Genomic DNA, 17,654 nt, shown 5'->3' on the forward strand with positions numbered 1-17,654 from the left:
GCGACATGGGGGCTTCTTACGGCTTAACTGCATGTGCCCACTTCAGTCTCGGGTCCCTGGTCCGTGTTGGCCGAAAAATTCCCACCTCTTTGTCTGCCTTCACGTATCAGGACTCGCCGTGCTGCCACTTGAGCCCACTCACTCGCTCACCTACTCATTCATTCACCCACTCCATCCCACCCACGCCTCAAGGTCTGTGAGGGCTCCCCCCGAAAGCCCGCGCGCATCGATCCAGACGATTGTGACAGACAAAGAGGGCCATCACTTTATCACCCCCCGGTCTGTAAGAACGGTCGATCTTCTGTCGAACTGCACTGCGCAGCAGCCCGTTGTTGTTGTCAACTGCGTCTCTTTGCTGTGACAGGCCGATCCGATCGCACCAAGCAGCTATTGCTGCGGAACGGGCGAGATAGCCTTCGGGAGCTAGACAGTATCTTGGCCGCCGTGCCTTGCCTTGCCTTGCCTGGCGACGTCCTCCTTGACTCGTCCCTCTTCCGACCTCTATCCTTGGTCCATCCACTCTTGACCAAAAAGGCACCAACCGCGCAACGACACCAGCGCCCTTCTCTTCCACATCCTGCCTGTCTCGCTCTCGCAGCTCCTCACTCTTCCTCCTCCTTCTTTTCTTCTTCCTTCTCCTCCTCCTCCAACCAAGACAGCCAACTCGACAAGAGGTCAGCCCCGACCCCCCGTCACGTCAGGCTCCCCCGGACGTCTCTCACTCTTGGTTCCCTCGCTGTTGGGTCGAGGCAAGCCAGCCCAGTCCAGCGTACCTCAGTGCCGGGCCCGCCGTCGCACGTCGCACTTCGTCTCAGTGCCAGTCCAGTCCAGAAGAGCAAGGACAAGCGCGCCCGCGCGGGAAATTCAACCCAGAGCCCACCCACTCGCCCACTCTCCAGCCCAAGTCCCTGCGACTCCCGTCTCTCCCTCTTCCCCCCGTGCCCCGTCCCCCCCAGCCCAGCCCAGCCCATCAAGCAAGCACTGAAAGCGGATCGCCCTCCCGTCTCGTCTGGCTGTCTGATTGTGGCATATCGCACTCCCGCGTCTTTCGCATCCATTCATTCCCCTGGACCCCTTCCCGACAATCATCAACCTCTTTCTCGTCAATCCGCGTTGCTCTTCGGCATCGCTCTTCACCACCACGGCGGCCACGTCCGTCTTGCTCCTCTAATCCGTCCGCCGGTCTCGACCTCTGGAATCCCGTGACGTGCCACTCGCCCCATCGTCACCTCATTCGCCTGCCGTCCGGTCTTCCCCCCGTCGGCCACTTCTCTTGTCTATCCGCATCGCGAAACCACACCACCAATTCAACCCAAACCTCATTTTTTCCACCATCGCCGATGCCTCGTCGATTCTCTTCGCCTTGCCGATCCACGTCTTGATAGAGAATTCCTGCTTCTTCTTTCTTTGTTTTGCCGTCGCCGACCTCACCCATTCGGATTCGACCGCTATCGCATTGGGCCCCCGACCCTGTCCCGTCGCGACACGCGAAACAGGATAGATCACCTCCGCCACCCAATACCCAACCATCGGCTTTCGCATCCGCGTCCGAGGCCACAGCCCGGTCATCGCCATTGCTCAACGCCAGCGCATGCGATAGTATTACAACGCGCTTGTCGATATCCACGCCGTGGATAGTCGACCCGACCAGTCAGTCATGATGGCAACCAGTATGGGCCCAAATTTCTCTGGGCATCCCGCCGGTATGGGGCATCCAGGTGTCGCCGGCCACCCTATGGGCCCCGGCATGCCTCACAACCCAGGCCAGCAAGGCGCTCCCAACGCCGGGATACCTCATCAGTTTGGCGGACCCATGGTCTCTGCTCCCGGAGCACAAGTAAACCCTGCCTTGATGGGCGGTATGCCGCCGGGTGCGAACCCAAATGCTCATGCTTTGCAGCACCTCAATCCCGCGCAACAACAAATGTTCCAGCAGCAGCAATTACAGCACTGTACGTGTTCTCTCGGCGCCTTTGCCATTATGTTTTTGCACCCGCTAACCGTCCTCTTCCACAGTCGGTAACCCGCAAGCGATCGCTGCGATGCGCCAGCAGCAACTCCTCCAACACCAACAACAGGCCCGACACCTCATGGCTCAGCAAGCTTTCCAGGCCAACATGCAGGGAGGCATGCCCATGAACATGGCACAGATGAATCTCAACCCCCAGCAACTTCACCAACTGAGGGCTGCCAGGATGGGTCCGGTGAGTGGGAGTGATTCGCGAACGCGCAGCTCATTGTAGGCTAACACTTCTAGGGACAGCAACACCCTCAAGCTCAGGCTATCATGGCTCAACAGCTTGCTCTGCAGCAACAGCAACATCAGCAACAGCAGCAAGCGGCTCATGCTCAGCAACAGATGCAGGGTGGCCCTAACCCAGGCCAGCCGATGCAGATGAATGCTCAGAGCATGCAGAATATGCAGCAGAATCAGCTCGCTGCCGCTTCCCTCCAGAACCAGATGGCGAACCAACAGGGCCAGCAGCCTCAAGGGCAGCCTCAGCCACAACCTCAATCGCAACCACAACAACCTGGTCAGCAGCCCCAGCAAACCCCTCAGCAATCATCCCAGGCCGGCACCCCAGCTCCCACTGGTCCCCAAACTCCAGCCCAAACACCCAACTCGACTCCGGCCCAGCCAAACCAGATGCCGCCCGGTCATAGCCAGCCGCAAGTCCCCCAGACACCCGCCCAATCCCAGGCGCAGCCCCAGCCTCAACCACAGGCTCAGCCGCAACCTCAGCCGCAGGCTCCGACACAGCAGCAGCAGCACCAAATGAATGCGGCGGCGCAGCAGCTGGCGATCCAGAACTCGATGCTGCAGCAGCAGCAGCGAAGAGATAACATGAAGGGCCAGTGCTTGTTGAAGCTTATGCAGTTCAGCGAGCATCTGAGCGGATATCCGGTAAGTCCTTATTTCGCGCGATCGCAGATTCTTCCAGGCTAATAAGTCATCAACAGGGCTCCAAGGGTCGAGATGATCTCTCTTACTGGAACGCATTCGTCGCTCGATTCTTCTCTCAGAACGGAGTCTTCCGACACTCGCTGCACATCACGGACGCCGAAGATACAACCGACAAGCAATATGAGATTGCCTATCCCGCCATCGCACGATACTTCCATACTCACTTTGGCAGCGGCGTCAAGAACATGCAATTGATTATGGACAAGGGCGTAACAGATCGACCTCTGCCTGGAGACTGCCACTGCATAGAAAACTCCAAGGCTAGTCTGGTATATTGGTTTGAGACAGGATCCCACGTAAGTTGCATTAATGTGTTGGGTGCGAACCAAGACTGACTGGGTCGATAGCTGGTTGCGAGCGGAACACTCCGGGCGCAGTTTGACGCTGAGCAGAAGATTGAACTCTTCGAGTTCCTAACCACCAGCCACGAGGAATACATTTCGCGAAAGCAGGTCATCGATGCCGCGAAGCCCGCCCACATGTGGATGAAGGAATGGCACAAGGCTAACTCACAGGACGGCAAGTCGCCAGAACTATCCAAGAAGGGCAAGGGCCGACAACTCAAGTCCCCTCAGACCCAGCCTCCCGAGGTTCTCGTGGATCTCCCCGAGGCTGCGGTCAACAGCAAGGGTGTAACACAAGCGGTTTTCCAGTTTCTTGAGGTAGGGGTGACTCACTCAGCGTAAGTAAAGAGTGAGGCTAATAAACTACGTCCAGATTGTTGAAGTGATGGGACAGATGAACCCATTATTCGGATTCTTCCACTCGAATCCCGGCCTCGGACCTTATCAGGCTCTCGAACAGTACGTCGCGACACAAATCAACGGAGTCCCTCCCACCATGAACGGACAGCCGATGCCCCCGGGGGCCCGTACACCTAGCTTCGGACAATTCCCCATGGGTGCCAGCCCAGCCACGGTACACATGAACCTCCCTGGATCGCCTCACATTGGAAGCCCGGCGCCTGGTCACATGCAGGCTCCTGGAATGCAGATGCAGCACAGCCAACAGGGCACTGGTTCAAGCGGGCCCAGCGCAAACACATCGCCAGCATCGAATAAGCGAAGAAGACCCTCGGCAGTCAAGGAAGAGGACGGATCTGGGGCTCCCACACCGGCCACGAACGGAATGCCACGCAACGCGAAGCCTCCCACACCGCGTATGACGAAGCGCCTCAAGGGCAACCCGCCGGCGTAGACATGCCGGACGAGATGAACTTGTTTATAAGCTGCAGGCGTCAGAGCAGGCGTGTTGCGGCTCCTTGTTTTTTTTCATTATGCATCATGTTGCATGGCGGCGTCTTTGCGAGGTTGGTTTTGCTCTGGACTTGGCTCTTGGAAAATCCTGTGGATGTGGGAGATTGGAAAGCATATGGTTCGGCGCAATTGCTCGCCGCTGTCACGATCCCCTACCCCTGGCCGTGTTTGTGGTTATTACATGGTGGATGCTCTTGAGAAGCCTGCACGAGGCACACTATGGGGGCAGATGTTTGCTGGAGATGGGCATCACGATGGTTGACGATGCCACCATATTCGGATTCTCGAGCGGGCAGGGTGGATGGATAGAGGCGAAAGGGGGATCCCGGGCTTTAATTTGGGTAACGGAGTTGCAGTTACTCGTGTACGACTACAGAGGCTCACGGCACGGGTTGGCGTCGGAAGCCCTGACTACTTTTGTGTTTGACCAGTATTTTTCTTTTCCTTGTTTTGAAAAAGACACCCAGCAAGCAATCCGGTGTATTGGGATGGGGGGAGTTTACAGAGACAGAGGATTGGATCGGGCATGCTGCTGTTATGAAAGGGTGTGCTATACCAAGTATCAAAGACAAGAGAGAGATCCATGGAGATGAAGAGGTTGGCTCATGAGCAGTCTAGGGGCGCGTGGATATCAAGGGTTTGTTCAGATTATACCTAGGCTAACTATGGCGTTTGGTCTTATTGTGTCGTTGCATCCGATCTGGGGGATAGTTGAAGCACTTACATATTGCTGATGCTATTTAACAGAGAGGCATTTGCATAGCAGAAGTTTAATATCTTTTTGCTCGCCCAAAGCTATTTGTTCTCTTGCAGGTTGTGATGTATGTGTATGATAATGAGGGCTGTCAACTTGGAGCAATGAAACGCTATGGATGCGTGGTAGGCAAGTAGTAGCTATACATTCACCAGCGACGCAAGGGACAACAGAGTAGTATTCACATTTAAGAGACCAGACAACATATGTCATTTAGTACTAGTTGAGTTCCCTTCCACGTATTCCCTAATTCTTGACCAAACCACGAGTTCCACCACAAGATCCCATTCTTTACATGCAAGTAACCCCATCGTCAAATAGTCAGCCATTCCCGAACAGGTGCCATTATCCCTTTTTCTGAAGTTTTGACCTTTGTTCTGAGGTGAGAATCTCTGCATCGATAGGCTTGAAGGTGTTGGGGGCGCTCAGGAGTGGTTGCTGAGCCACCAGCCAGACGACTTCCTGTTCGAGGGCACCTCGCCGCGGATGACGATGTAGCACTTGAATGAGCCACTCGACGAAGCAATCATCTCTTTGATCAGGTACCACTCCCCCTCGGCGCGCTGGAGGAGGTCCGTCTTGGTGATGGCGTTGCGGTAGTGCCAGTCCTCCTCCTTAGGACCCAGGGGAATGACCACGCCGCCAAATGTCAGGAACAAAGTGGCGGCAGCGAGCTTCTGGCGGCGGATAGTGCGGCTGAGGCGAAACGTGCCCGTCTTCTTGGCCGAGGCGGAGGGAACTGGGAGTTGAGTGCAAAGCAGGTTGAGGAGCTGGCTCTTTGTCGAGCCGACGGGGAGGCGGACGGGCTCCTAGGCGACGTCCCAGGGGTGAGTGAGGGAACTGTCGTTGGAGGGATCGTAGGTGATGAGCTCGAACTCGAGCTCCTTGGGCTTGGAGGCGGAGGAGGAGGACTTTGCTCCCAGGAGGAGAGGGGCCGAGGCGGAGGCCGAGGCGTCGTTGGCAGCCTTTTGGGAGGTCTGCACTGGTTCAAAGGGCTTTGAGCCGATGGGCTCACAGGAGAAGGGCTCCTGGGCGGTGATGCAGACGTCCATTGTTTTTTTGTTGTTGTTTCTGCTTTGGTGGAGGTTTGTGAGTTGTGAGGTTGTGTTGATGGGGATGGGTTGCAGCTATGAAAGGAGGGGGACAGAGAACCTCTGGCAGCTCAGGATCAATCTTGTCTGGAAACTCGTCTCGTTTGGGTCTAACTATTATTCGAAACTTGGTTTGCGATTCAACAGGGTGTAGCTTCGATTGGGCTGCAGTCAAAGTAGTAATGGCAGAAGATATTACTTCGATGAGGCAAGAGACGGTTCAACGTATTAACATTTGCAAACGTTTACTTGGTCTTCTTCATCAAGATCAAACCAATTTGCTCGCTATTGTTGGAAATATCCCCGACAGATGTCAACCGAATTGATTTCCATTCAACCGTTTGCAGTTCCCCCTTGACTTGGCTCCGGCTCATCATTGCCCTGTTGTGTCTGCCCATCGTTTTGATCTTGCGGTGGTTGACCGTCTCCTGTGCCTGCACCATCTGGGGGTTGATCATCAGTGGGCGCATTATCTGGTGGAGTACCTCGGTCGTCTTCCTGGTTTGCCACCGGGGGGTTCTGTTGCTGCTCGATGTTGTTCTGGCTTGTAGCCCCGTGAATCTGATCAAAAGCTCCCACATCCACAACAATAAATGCCCCGAGGTTTCTTGTCCCTATCTCAGACATCATGTTCTCGAATTGCCAGACCGAATGTTGTTCTGCAAGTGAAACTATCCTCATAGTATTTGAAGGCCTAACAACTCCAGTCTCAGGCAGGATCGATAGAGTAGACAGTAAACTACTTGTTAGATAAAGAGTTGCCTGTCCTGAGTATACTCTATCTCCTAGACCATGGTTCTTGGACCACCAGGCAAGGTTTCCTAGCAGTGCCTCTCGAGATGGAGGAGTATGGTAAACAGCGTCGTTTGACCCAAGGACAGTTCCGGCTCTGTGGAAGATTGCCTTGATTCTGATGCAAGGAACGATGGTGGTACGGGATAGGGGTAAAAGGACAGGCGCGAGTTGATAGTAAAGGGGAGAGGCCGGGTAGAAGTATACGGGGAGGCCAACGAGGGGAGGCTGGAAAGAATACGACATGGTGTTTGTAAAAGTCTTGAGGTTTAGAAAAGAAGAAGTAAGGTCTAAGTAGAGTTAAGCATACCAGTTTATATATTCAGTCGGTTCAAGGTAACACAGAGTCTAGTCATAGAATAACTATAGTAGAGTAGGCTGTGATGCAATTCATAGGGTATGGGTGAATAGAATATGTTTTATGGTATCTATGGGATGAGTAGTGGGATTTTCCTAAGCTTAGATTCTTATTAATTGCAAACATGGCAGAACAAAAACGGTCTGTCTGAATGGATGTCCTCGCCGTTGTGCGTTGGTGTTGAGATGAGTATCTACGAAACACAATGAATATGATGGAGATGACACAGGGGCTGGGGGCACTTGGTCGATGATCCTGGAGATCTTGTGTGCCCCAGTCCAACTGGACGATTAATCGCGGTCATCAAGTTCCTCAATTTGAACTTGGTGGCGGTTTCTTGAAGTTTGGGTTCGTGAAGCCGGTCTAATAAGGTCGAAGCAATGCAATTCAGTGACTATAAGAAAATGTTACAGTGTAACTTTATTAGAGTCAATCACTTCGCCAATAATGGATTTTTGCGCCTAAGTTTTCGCGTTAGGCATAGTATTTGTGATCACATTGACAAGTTGTTTGCTCTGTTGCTTGGTGTAGGCTGGCGTTCTGCTCATCTTGGCACCTACCCTGAGGCAGTCCTCATCACCAACATAGGCGACCACAGACCTCCTACCCAGCAACAGCAAAGATCTCATCTTCTCAGGTGATTCCAGGTTCTTCGCTTAGAATGGCATGTAAAGGTCGGGAAAGTCTGGTTTCTCTAGAACTGGAAGGCGCCGTGATCATGGTGCGCAAGTCTAGGTAGGCCCTTCCATTTTTATTCACATCCACTTGATCATCAAACACCAGGTCACGTTCTCACTTTCACGTGTTATGCCACAATTGCAAAGAGCTTCAATCTAATCTTTGATCCATTTTTCTAATTCACCCATGATCTATCATCCGGAAATCTAGAATCCTTCCCGCACTCTATTAAAGTCAAATCTAGACGTCACCTACACATCGCCCTGAACAAGCGCGCACTCAGCGGAACTTATCTGACGTATCGTTTCCCGCTAAGCCTCCCTTGCTCACCCTCCAAGTGCCGGACCCAGCGGCTGGCCACCATATCCATCATTGGTCTTGCAGGATCCCCACGATCGTCGACTAGGGCTGCTGCTGCTACTGAGGATTTGCTGCGGGATCAAGCCGGGGTTTGACCCAGCTGACAGACCGCATGAGCTCATTGGCGCCTTTGGTCCTCGTTGACGAGCACAATGACGGTGTGGTGGGAAACGGCGCTGCAGCGGGATAGAAAAAACCCTCTCGGATATCGACGTGCATCAAGGCGCATCTCGATATGGCGTTACTTGCTGCTGATGGTTACGACCTCTGCGAGTGAGACAATTGACGATAGGTTCGGTCGACCAGGGTTACTCAAGCCTGCCTGCGTGCCACCAACAAATCTGCAGCACTTCTCTCTGCTGGCAATTGATCTGATGACCCAGGGCTTGATCCATCTCGTTCGAGGCGAGCCACGCGTTACCGCCGGGCGAGTTGTCAACGATTGAGCGGTGACGGGAAGACGCCAACCCGAAGCCTCTTAAGCCTTCTTCAAGCCCTCGCCGTCCACACACACAAGCTATGATCGCACATATTACTGGGCTTTGCTGCTCACCTAGTCACCCTCCACGGCCGGCTCATCGGGCAGTCCCAAGCAGACGCCACGCCCTCAACCCAGAGTCGCCATTCAGCGCTAGTTTCACAACAAGCTTCGCTCGACGCCACTGCTGCACTCGCCTGCACTGTTGAACCGCTTAACCCGCCTCCTCGACAAGGGCCGGGGCTCGGGAAATACCCCAAGGGCTGCTGCCGCTGCATTAATTGAGATGAGAGATCCCGTGCCTGTTGAGATCATATTTTTACCTCTTGCAACTTTGCCCATGTTGAAATCCATCCTGTCTGGTCCAGTTTGCTTCTCGATATACTCGCCCTCCACCTCGATACTCTTGCTACTGCAACACTTTCCGCCACTGCACTTTTTCTCGCCAACTTCTTGCCTTCAACCTGATTAACGATCATGATACAATGCCGGAAAAAGGCTCCCTAATCCCACCATGGTACCAATACGATCAGCCAAGCTGCGAAGACCTGGCCATTGTCAGCGTCGTATGGGGCATGACTCTCGCCCTGACTGCCTTTGGTCTTATTCGAGTCGTTACTCAAACATATCGCCAATGGAAGCGCGCTCGAAGAGTTACTACGTACATGGTCCTCATTTGGTTGGAGCTGATTGCGAGTGCCATCATCGGAGGACTTGCCTGGGGTTATGTTCATGGGAATATTCCTCCTGGGTATGATGAAATCTACTCCTTGTCCTCTGAACTGGCTAACATCCACTGAACAGTTTTGAAATCTACTTTGCATTTCGTATGACGAAGCTCTTGTCGACCGACTTTGTACCCCAACTGACATTCATCCAGTCTTTCTCTGGGTCTTTCAGATTCACTGTATTATGCAAATCATTATCAACCGGATCGCCCTCCTTGCCGTCTCGCAGACCACTGTCCGTCGAATAAAATGGGGAACATTTGCTATACTCCTCGTCATAAACATCTCGGTCTTCTGTATCTGGATCCCCGCTCGCCTGCAGATCAACAAGACTTATATCCACATCAACGACATCTGGGACCGAGTTGAGAAGGGTATATTCGCGGTTATCGATCTGGCATTGAACCTTTACTTTGTCTATCTTGTGCGCTCCTCCCTTATCTCTTACGGACTCACCAAGTACGTGGCGCTGTATCGCTTCAACCTGGTTATGGTTGTTGTTTCTATCTCAATGGATGTGGGTCTTGCTATTCATCAGACTTCGCGATGCTTGACTAACAGCTGTAGATCCTCATCATTGCGAGCATGTCGTTTGACAATACCTTCCTGTGCGCCCCGAGTCCAACAGGTCTTCGTCCGCTCTCTCACTAACCGGTGCCTATAGATACGTTGAATTCCATCCTCTCGCATATTTGGTTAAACTTCATATCGAACTCTCCATGGCTGAACTCATCGCCAAGATTGTCAAGGCCTCAGGCCCTGACCTATCCTGCCACTGCACCTGTCATAGCCATGCGAATCGCATCTTCCTCAACGATCTTCACCCCAGGCATACCGCTCCCTCTCGGCCGGGCACGATAGCACCAACTACCGGAAGATTCCGCCGCTCCTGGCCGGTCTGGCCGAGAGATGACCGAATTCGCACAGGCCGAGTTCAGACTCCGTTAGAGCAAGAGGCACCTCCCCGGAAACGACCCAGAACCGCCGACAACGAGCCGCGAAACGTGACCTGGACTCCTGAAGCTCATAAAGCTTCAGATTGGGGATTGTCCAGCTTACAGAGTTCCATGGGGCAGTCGAGCAGAAGTACACACGACCACAACGACTGAGATGTCTGATTCATGGAAACTTCCACCTGTCTCGACGGGAGAAGCCAAGATACCTACGTCATGAAGGATACTCATCCTACTGACCTGCGTTTCGATTCCAAACGAATTGGTTGTCAATGCGTCGGTGCCCTTTGCCTCTGGACGCATTTATTCCAGAGGAGAACAAAGGTTTTCAACTGTTAGCTGGGATCCAACATTGGGAGCATGAGAGCCAAGACCGGGTCTTGGCCTCAACGAGGGTCAAGATTTCGCACTCAGCCTCAGCTCGGCAGACCGGCGGCCCCACAGGCCAGTCCATCTACCGGCTCGGCTCACCCCGGCATTGTCTCCCCCGCAATCCCCACAGCCGGCGTGACCTTGAGCGGACTTGATGAGGCACAGTCGATCCCGGCTGAAGACCAGCGCTGAGGGCGCTTAGGGATCCGAGGCCATGTTGCCTCACGGGGGCCCTGTTGATCCATGCTGTTGGTATCTGTTCTGTTGAGCGTGCCAAGGACTATTTGTTGATGAACGACCTAGGTGCTTTATATCGGCTAAGGGGGTGAGTGTAATGTCCAAATCGGATCGAAGACAGCGATTCGCCCCTACTCTCAGCTATCATCACGGCTTTGATGGTACTGTTAGGATGACCGAGCCGAAAGATCAGGCCGCCTGAAGAGGCTGTTATACGGCACGAAAACCACGTTCTCCCTCGAGGATCCTCGCCGAGGACCATGATACGGAATCCATCGTTGTAGCCTTTCCCAACGAGGCCAGACCACATCAGCCACCTTCAAGATCACCAGGCTACTTAACAGCAACATTTCACTCCCATCAACTTGAGCTGGAACATTGTCAAGATGTTTAAATTTATTCGTCAATTGATATCATTTTCAAGACCCAAGAGTCATTATCCAGCCTCGCCCCAAATTGACAAAATGGCAAAAACGCCTCCGTTCTTGTACAGTACAGGACCGTCCAGGTATCGTTTGGTGACGGCCAAATTGGATCAATGCTTTGACGTCCTGAAGCCCATGGCATAGCCCTAGAGGATAGCATTCACCTCTGAAGTTCCCTTCCCCTTCACTGGTAGTCATAGAATGCTTTGCTCCTCGAATTTTTTGTTGTCGTTTCTTCGTTCAGCTCAACCGATTCCACATGCTTGCTCATTTCAGTTCGTAAAAAAAGTGTCATCCACTGGCACCAGGGGTGATCATCTCGTTGCGGCCATCCCCCTGGGCGCTATATGTACTGATGGCTCGAGTCGGGAGCCCTTATCCGGTTACCTCGGTTATGCCCATTTCTTGGCTTACAAGACCTCGGGGGCTGGGTTCTCGTGCTTGGCGGTGCTTCCCTTGCCTCGCCAGGTGCTGACAGCGGGGATGTTGGCCTCATAGCGAACTTCTTCGGTGCCATAGGCACCCGGGGTCAGCTTGATGAGGGTGTGGAGAGGAACGTTCATCCAGGGGCTCTTAGCCTGGTCCTTCTTCATGAAGTAGGCGTAGATGCAGCGCAGAACAGCTTGGTGGGTGACAATAAGAATGTCTTCACTTCGCTCCAGTTCCATAATAATAGGCTCAAGACGGATGACGACATCGCGATACGACTCTCCGCCACGGTAGCGGTAGTTGTACTTGTCTTCATCACGAGCGGCAAAATCCTCGGGGTATCGGTCCTTGATCTCTTGGTAAGTCAGACCGTCGCACACGCCAGAGTCAAGCTCATCAAGGGCCTTCCACTGGAGCTGGTTGTAGTGCTGAGGAAGGAAGCGAGACGTGGCGATGGTTCGTCGAAGAGTCGAGGTCCACACGGTAAGAGGACGATCATCCTGAGAATCATGTTAGCTTTTACACCTGTTAGGAGGTTAGGGTGGACGTACTCCGACCGACTTTCGGACGAGCTCAGGGAGTTTCCTAGCATATTGCTCGCCACGAGGAGAAAGAAGCGTGTCACCGCCGATTCTTCCATCAAGGTTGTACAGAGATTCACCGTGCTACGGGGGATCAGCATTCGTCCTTGAGTTATGAGGCGAGAGATGTCTTACTCTTGATAGCCAGACAGAGCGGGGGCGGATGTGAAGGTTCATGAGATAGTAGACAATTCGACTCTGGAGGTAGTCCCGGATACGGCTGATGATGACCTGCTTGCCGACGTTCATGATCTTGAGGTAGGTCAGGTGGGCCTCCTCCCCGTTGGCATCAATAGTGCAGTAGACCTTTTCGTAGTTGCGGATGCGGTTGCGGAAGTCGAGGGCAGCAGTCTCGGGATCCTGGCCGCGATAATCGGGGCTACCAGTCTTGACGTCGCGGATGTTGGCCATGATGAGCTCCTCATCGTCACACTTGCTCTCGACAAAGAGGACCTCGATGCCGTTAGCATTGCAGACCTCTAGCACCCACTTGCGGCGCTCCAGGGTCGAGTTGGTGGCGTCGAGAATGCCGACGATACCTCCAGAGCGGAACCAGGCGAGCATGTCGGCAACGGCAGCCTCGGCGGCGGCACGGCGCTTGCGCTCTCCCTCGGGATTGTTGGTGTCGAAGAAGTCGGCCTTGGGCTGAGGGGCGTCATTGCGGCGGTAGTTGCCAACGTTGAAAGTCTGGGCTGGGATGGAGAGCCATTGCAGATATCGCTGGGCTGCTGGTGGTTAGTCGACGCTGTATGATGGGGGTGGTGGGAATACTGACCTCGCTGGGCGATGTAGCTCTTGCCTCGGGCAGGCAGGCCAACCATGACCACACAGATCTTGGTGTCCTCGACCTGGACTCCGACGCCGTTGGTTCGAGAAGGCATGGTGGGCGTTGGTTTGTGGGGGTGGTGATGTAAGTGGAATGGGTATTATCGGAGTTGGGCGACAGCGAGGAATGCGACTGAGCGGGAGCGCTCAAGGACCGAGAGCAAGACGAGCCGGAGATTGATCGAGTGTACGAAAGCTCCAATACTGCAGAGACATGAAGCGAAAGGAGTAAAAGTCGAGAAGGGCGAGAATGAATAGAATAGAATGTGAGGGTTGAATTCTATGGGCGACGAGATGGGATCGCGTGAGCCTCGGGTATGTAGAGGCGAGGTAGCTGCCGGTGTGTATGAGGAGGAAAGAGCAAGCTGGGCGAGGTGCAGCAAGCAACGATAGATAATTGGAAGGCGCGGGAGAAGCTCAGCTGAGATCAGATGAGGCGGAAGCGGCAAAGATGGCTCTTTCCCAAATCGATGACAGGCCCAATGGATCCAACTACGTTTGGTAGTTGAACCTAGGGAAGGTACAGTCTGTTATCTGCAGGTGCGACTGCAGAGAATAAGAGCAGCAGCGCCTTTCTTCTCGATGTGGGGATTGACGGTCGATGCAACGCCCCAGCACTGCAGCTATAAAACTGTAATAGCAGCCTGAGTCGAAGACGAGAACGATCAAACGATATGTGATCTGCACACACACGCACACACGCACACACACTCAGAGACTCCGGGGGAAGGGAACCGGACTCGGAAAGAAGCTGTTTGGAGGAGGGCGGAGGCGGAGGCGGGGGGATGAGGGGTTGTTGTATGTGAGCGAGTGATGGAGCGCGTGTACCGTATGTATAAGAAATCGGGATGGGATGGGATGGGATGGATGGATGATACGATGGTGAACAGCTATGGTCCCCCCCTGTACAGTATGAATAGATATCAGGTCAATGCAAGAAAGGAAAAAGAAAAGGGACGGGGAAAAGAAAAAAAGGGTGAGCGAGGTCAAGGACGTGATTCCCCGGGCTGAGGGAGGGAGCTATTCTCGGTGTAAAGAAGCGGCGAGCAGCGAGGCCAGCTGAGCAAAAAGCAGCAGGCCACTAGAGCTGTAAGCAGCAGTTAATTACGGTTCTTTCTTCTTCCCTTCGAAGACACGAGCAGAGGAAAAAAAGAGGAAAAATTGTTTAGCGGCGGCTTGCATCGTCTTTCTCGTGGTCGCGGCTCCATCATGAATCCAATGACGATGAAAATGGATGGATGACCATCAGGGAACCAATCCTAGGACGTCCCTGCCCCGCCAACGCCCGCGTTTGCGATCCACCAGCGGGCCAAACCCCCGCTCGGGGCGCCGTGCGTAGGTAGCCCGGTAGGTGTAGAGGCGGATGCCCTGCAAGGTGTCCCCGTTACAGGGCTGTTCTTGACGTGGGCATTTGTCAATAAGGGTCCTCGTGCCTCATCACGTCGTCGCCTTTGGCTTTTTTATTCATTTCGTTTCCACCTGGCGAACCTCGTGGTTATTTTCTGCCCCCTGGAGCCGTGTTACGGTTCAGGATCCGGTCGGTGCTTCTCACGGGGATGCCCTCAAACGAAAAAATCCCCCCGGGGCATGAATGGTTGACCCCAGAAACCTCCACTATTTTGTTTTATTTGTGTCTTTTGCCGAGGGTGGGGGAACATCAAGCAGCAGCAGCAGCAGCAGCAGCAGCAGCAAGCAAGCAAGACAGCAAGACAGCAAGCCACAGGAGCTGCCAAAAGAGAAGCTCCCTTGACCTTAGCTCAGCCGTGACGTGCCTCCGGATCCTCCCGGTCTGGGCCGGAGAAGGCGACATTGGTCAGGCATTCACACACCTTGGGGATGGATGGACCTTCGGACTTGTACCGCCGGACACCGACGACCGGCCGAAGCTTGGGTTAACTTGTCACCCGTTGACAGATCCGAAATCTCGTCCCGGACAAAAAAGCAAAAGGTCAGAAGTCTGGGGTGAAGCTGCAGGAACCGCCACCCAAGAGCAAAAACGCCGTCCACGAGACCCCCCTTCCCCTCTCCCGGGTCTGTCCGAGTTGGCACCACTCGCGCCGCTGTCGTGTCATGTCTCGTTTCCGCCTGTCCATCCGGTCCAGTCCAGTCAGCGAGCCCGTCCTTCAAGGTCAACCACGGCTCCCCGGGCGCCGCTCTCGACCGATGCCTGCATCGCGACTGGGTCATCTATCTTCTGACCTGTCCAGATTTTCCCTAGGTCCAGGGGGGTTTCTGACTGTCCAGGGGAAACCTACCTCACCTGGACAGGGCTCCTGGGTACGGCAAATACAGTACCCATGGATCTATCTCTCTTGCTTGCATCGTGACTGTGGGGTTTCCTCCCTTCTCACACCGCCTTGCCCTATGCCGGGGCGCTTCACGATAACGACAACACGATGCATCCATGACAGGCCTGGGCCTCGTCAATAACCGGCTTCGCCCGCCCTGAGCGAGATGAAGCCGGATAAGAATCCCGCTTTCGAAACTTGACTTGAACCTGTTGCCCGCCGAATCCTTGCTTCTTTTCGACTCTCTCGTGATGCTCAATCCGTCGGTGAGCAGTGCCTTGGATCGTGAGACGGACCGTCCTGGCGCCCTCGGTGATGCTAGCTGCTTTCCTTTTTCGGCTCCTGTTGTTTCGGTGAGGATGGAGCTGTGGAGCCCGTGACCGAGCCGACAAGGTCAGCGAAATGGGGAGTAATTAACTGACATCACGAGCTTTTCCTTGAGTCTATCGCGATCAGCATCCCACCATGACTCGTTGCCGATAAGGGAATTGAAGCTGTGTCGTCTGTTGCGGTAAGAGGCACAGAAGTTGCAAGAGGCACAGAACAGGTTTGTAAGGGTCAGAACATGATTTATTTGGTTCAATTTATGAATTTCTTGGTGAGTATGCAAGTTGTATTGTTCTTGCTAAGCAATCTATACCGCCAAGGATGTTGTTCTCAGATTCATCTTCAAAACACCCAACTATTGGAGGATAAACCGGTAGAAGTATGCAAGAAACATTGCAGTGGCAAACCCGACGAACAGGTGATGGGCGCATCTACTACTCACTCTGAGAATGAGAGACACCACCTCAAGCAGGCCGAGAAGCACGAGGAAGCTCACGACCAGATACGGAAACGGGAGCTGCTCTGCTTTCGGGTCGCCGGCGACAATGATAATGACGACCCAGGCGAACAGTGTGTATCCCAGGAAGAATCTCATCAAGATGACTGAGACGAATAAAAAGTTAGCAAAGAGTTACTCTCTGATGAGGGGAGGGGGGTTGCTTGCCTATCTGGAAGGCTAGGATCGCCTTGACCATCATACTATGCGATGGGAGGAAAGCCTCTACCACTTGCCTCAGTTGCGGGGTGAAGGCCTCTACCGCTCGCCCCAGTTGCTCCTGTTGGTGATTCATTTTAGAGGTATGGCGGGTAACCTAGGGGTGATCTGTCGAGTTGTGATCAAGTGTTGAAAATATGCCTTCTTGCCTGGTTATGAAGGCTTCAAATACTCTGGAAGAGAACCCGATATATTTAAACACAGTGACAAGGCGAGACTTGTATACATTCGAGGCTTGTTCACGTCCCTCTCAACATGTGCTGGGACAAAGACGCTGGTCGCTGCCGAGTGTTCTTCTATTTCGGGAGAACGAGTTGAAAGGACGGCTCAGATCGAGTGCCTGGTTTAAAAGCAGCTTCGTCTGTTGTTCCCCAGATAGCCTGTGAGTAGCTATTCATGTGCCGTCTTTGTTGAACAACGGTAGCTAAGAAGTGGTGGTCGTTGACAAATAGTAGACGCCCACCCGCTTCTTTGTCTGAGTCCTCATTTTGGCTCGAACGTAGGCAACATGTCAATGCTCATTAACATGCTGTGAAACTAGGTTGCTCTCGACTTTCTCAAAGGACTAAAATGTCTATCTACCCGTCCTCAAAAGGCTGGTTCAGCATAGGGTGAATGGTGTACACCACTAACACTAACACTTGGACTAAAGGCTTGCTAGACTGTGATATTTCTCATAATATGGGCGCTATAGCAATCATCTAAAATGGCACATTAGATAGCCTACTCTCTATGTCTGTCTGAGTGGATAGGAACGTGTGAGTACGACGTATTGCTTGAGCATCCATTGATCAAAGAGACCCATGACTCTAGAAGTTGCTATAATAAGACCAATTGGCCACGGACAGTGATAAATAACTAATACAACATGTACGTGCTCGAAGTGAGCCCTGTCTCTCCTCAAGTCCCTTGCCTACTTTTGAATTGGCTCTTGTGTGGTGACACGACCAACTCAGCTCTGCATTAAAGAGGAAGTCCTCCTTCTATCGACTGTGGTAAAATAGCTTCCTTTTCCATTCAATGTAGGAAACTCTAATCATCA

General features: G+C 53.3%; 5 protein-coding genes across 5 annotated transcripts; 2 read left to right on the forward strand and 3 right to left on the reverse strand.

The window, feature by feature from the left end:
- Positions 1–1,672: 1,672 nt before the first annotated feature.
- On the forward strand, positions 1,673–4,162 carry MRS44_010469 (uncharacterized protein; the record flags this gene model as incomplete). The annotated part of the gene is made up of 6 exons (XM_065620133.1): positions 1,673–1,952; positions 2,017–2,204; positions 2,258–2,905; positions 2,962–3,261; positions 3,313–3,627; positions 3,683–4,162. The coding sequence occupies 6 exons, from the start codon at positions 1,673–1,675 to the stop codon at positions 4,160–4,162; spliced, it is 2,211 nt and encodes a 736-aa protein (XP_065476322.1).
- A 1,238-nt stretch (positions 4,163–5,400) lies between these two features.
- MRS44_010470 (uncharacterized protein) lies at positions 5,401–6,027 on the reverse strand (the record flags this gene model as incomplete). Its single annotated transcript, XM_065620134.1, has 2 exons — positions 5,401–5,714; positions 5,817–6,027. The coding sequence occupies 2 exons, from the start codon at positions 6,025–6,027 to the stop codon at positions 5,401–5,403; spliced, it is 525 nt and encodes a 174-aa protein (XP_065476323.1).
- A 372-nt stretch (positions 6,028–6,399) lies between these two features.
- MRS44_010471 (uncharacterized protein) lies at positions 6,400–7,104 on the reverse strand (the record flags this gene model as incomplete). The annotated part of the gene is made up of 1 exon (XM_046282349.2): positions 6,400–7,104. The coding sequence occupies one exon, from the start codon at positions 7,102–7,104 to the stop codon at positions 6,400–6,402; it is 705 nt and encodes a 234-aa protein (XP_046128501.1).
- A 2,113-nt stretch (positions 7,105–9,217) lies between these two features.
- Positions 9,218–10,569, forward strand: MRS44_010472 (uncharacterized protein; the record flags this gene model as incomplete). The annotated part of the gene is made up of 5 exons (XM_046284586.2): positions 9,218–9,483; positions 9,537–9,559; positions 9,613–9,977; positions 10,028–10,068; positions 10,125–10,569. The coding sequence occupies 5 exons, from the start codon at positions 9,218–9,220 to the stop codon at positions 10,567–10,569; spliced, it is 1,140 nt and encodes a 379-aa protein (XP_046128500.1).
- A 1,288-nt stretch (positions 10,570–11,857) lies between these two features.
- On the reverse strand, positions 11,858–13,338 carry MRS44_010473 (uncharacterized protein; the record flags this gene model as incomplete). The annotated part of the gene is made up of 4 exons (XM_046284588.2): positions 11,858–12,376; positions 12,428–12,541; positions 12,593–13,182; positions 13,233–13,338. 4 exons carry the CDS (start codon positions 13,336–13,338, stop codon positions 11,858–11,860), a joined length of 1,329 nt encoding a protein of 442 aa, XP_046128499.1.
- Positions 13,339–17,654: the final 4,316 nt, after the last annotated feature.

This window comes from Fusarium solani, assembly GCF_023522795.1.
Source record: "Fusarium solani strain SB1 chromosome Unknown bctg00000006, whole genome shotgun sequence".
In the NCBI taxonomy this organism is placed as follows: domain Eukaryota; kingdom Fungi; phylum Ascomycota; class Sordariomycetes; order Hypocreales; family Nectriaceae; genus Fusarium; species Fusarium solani.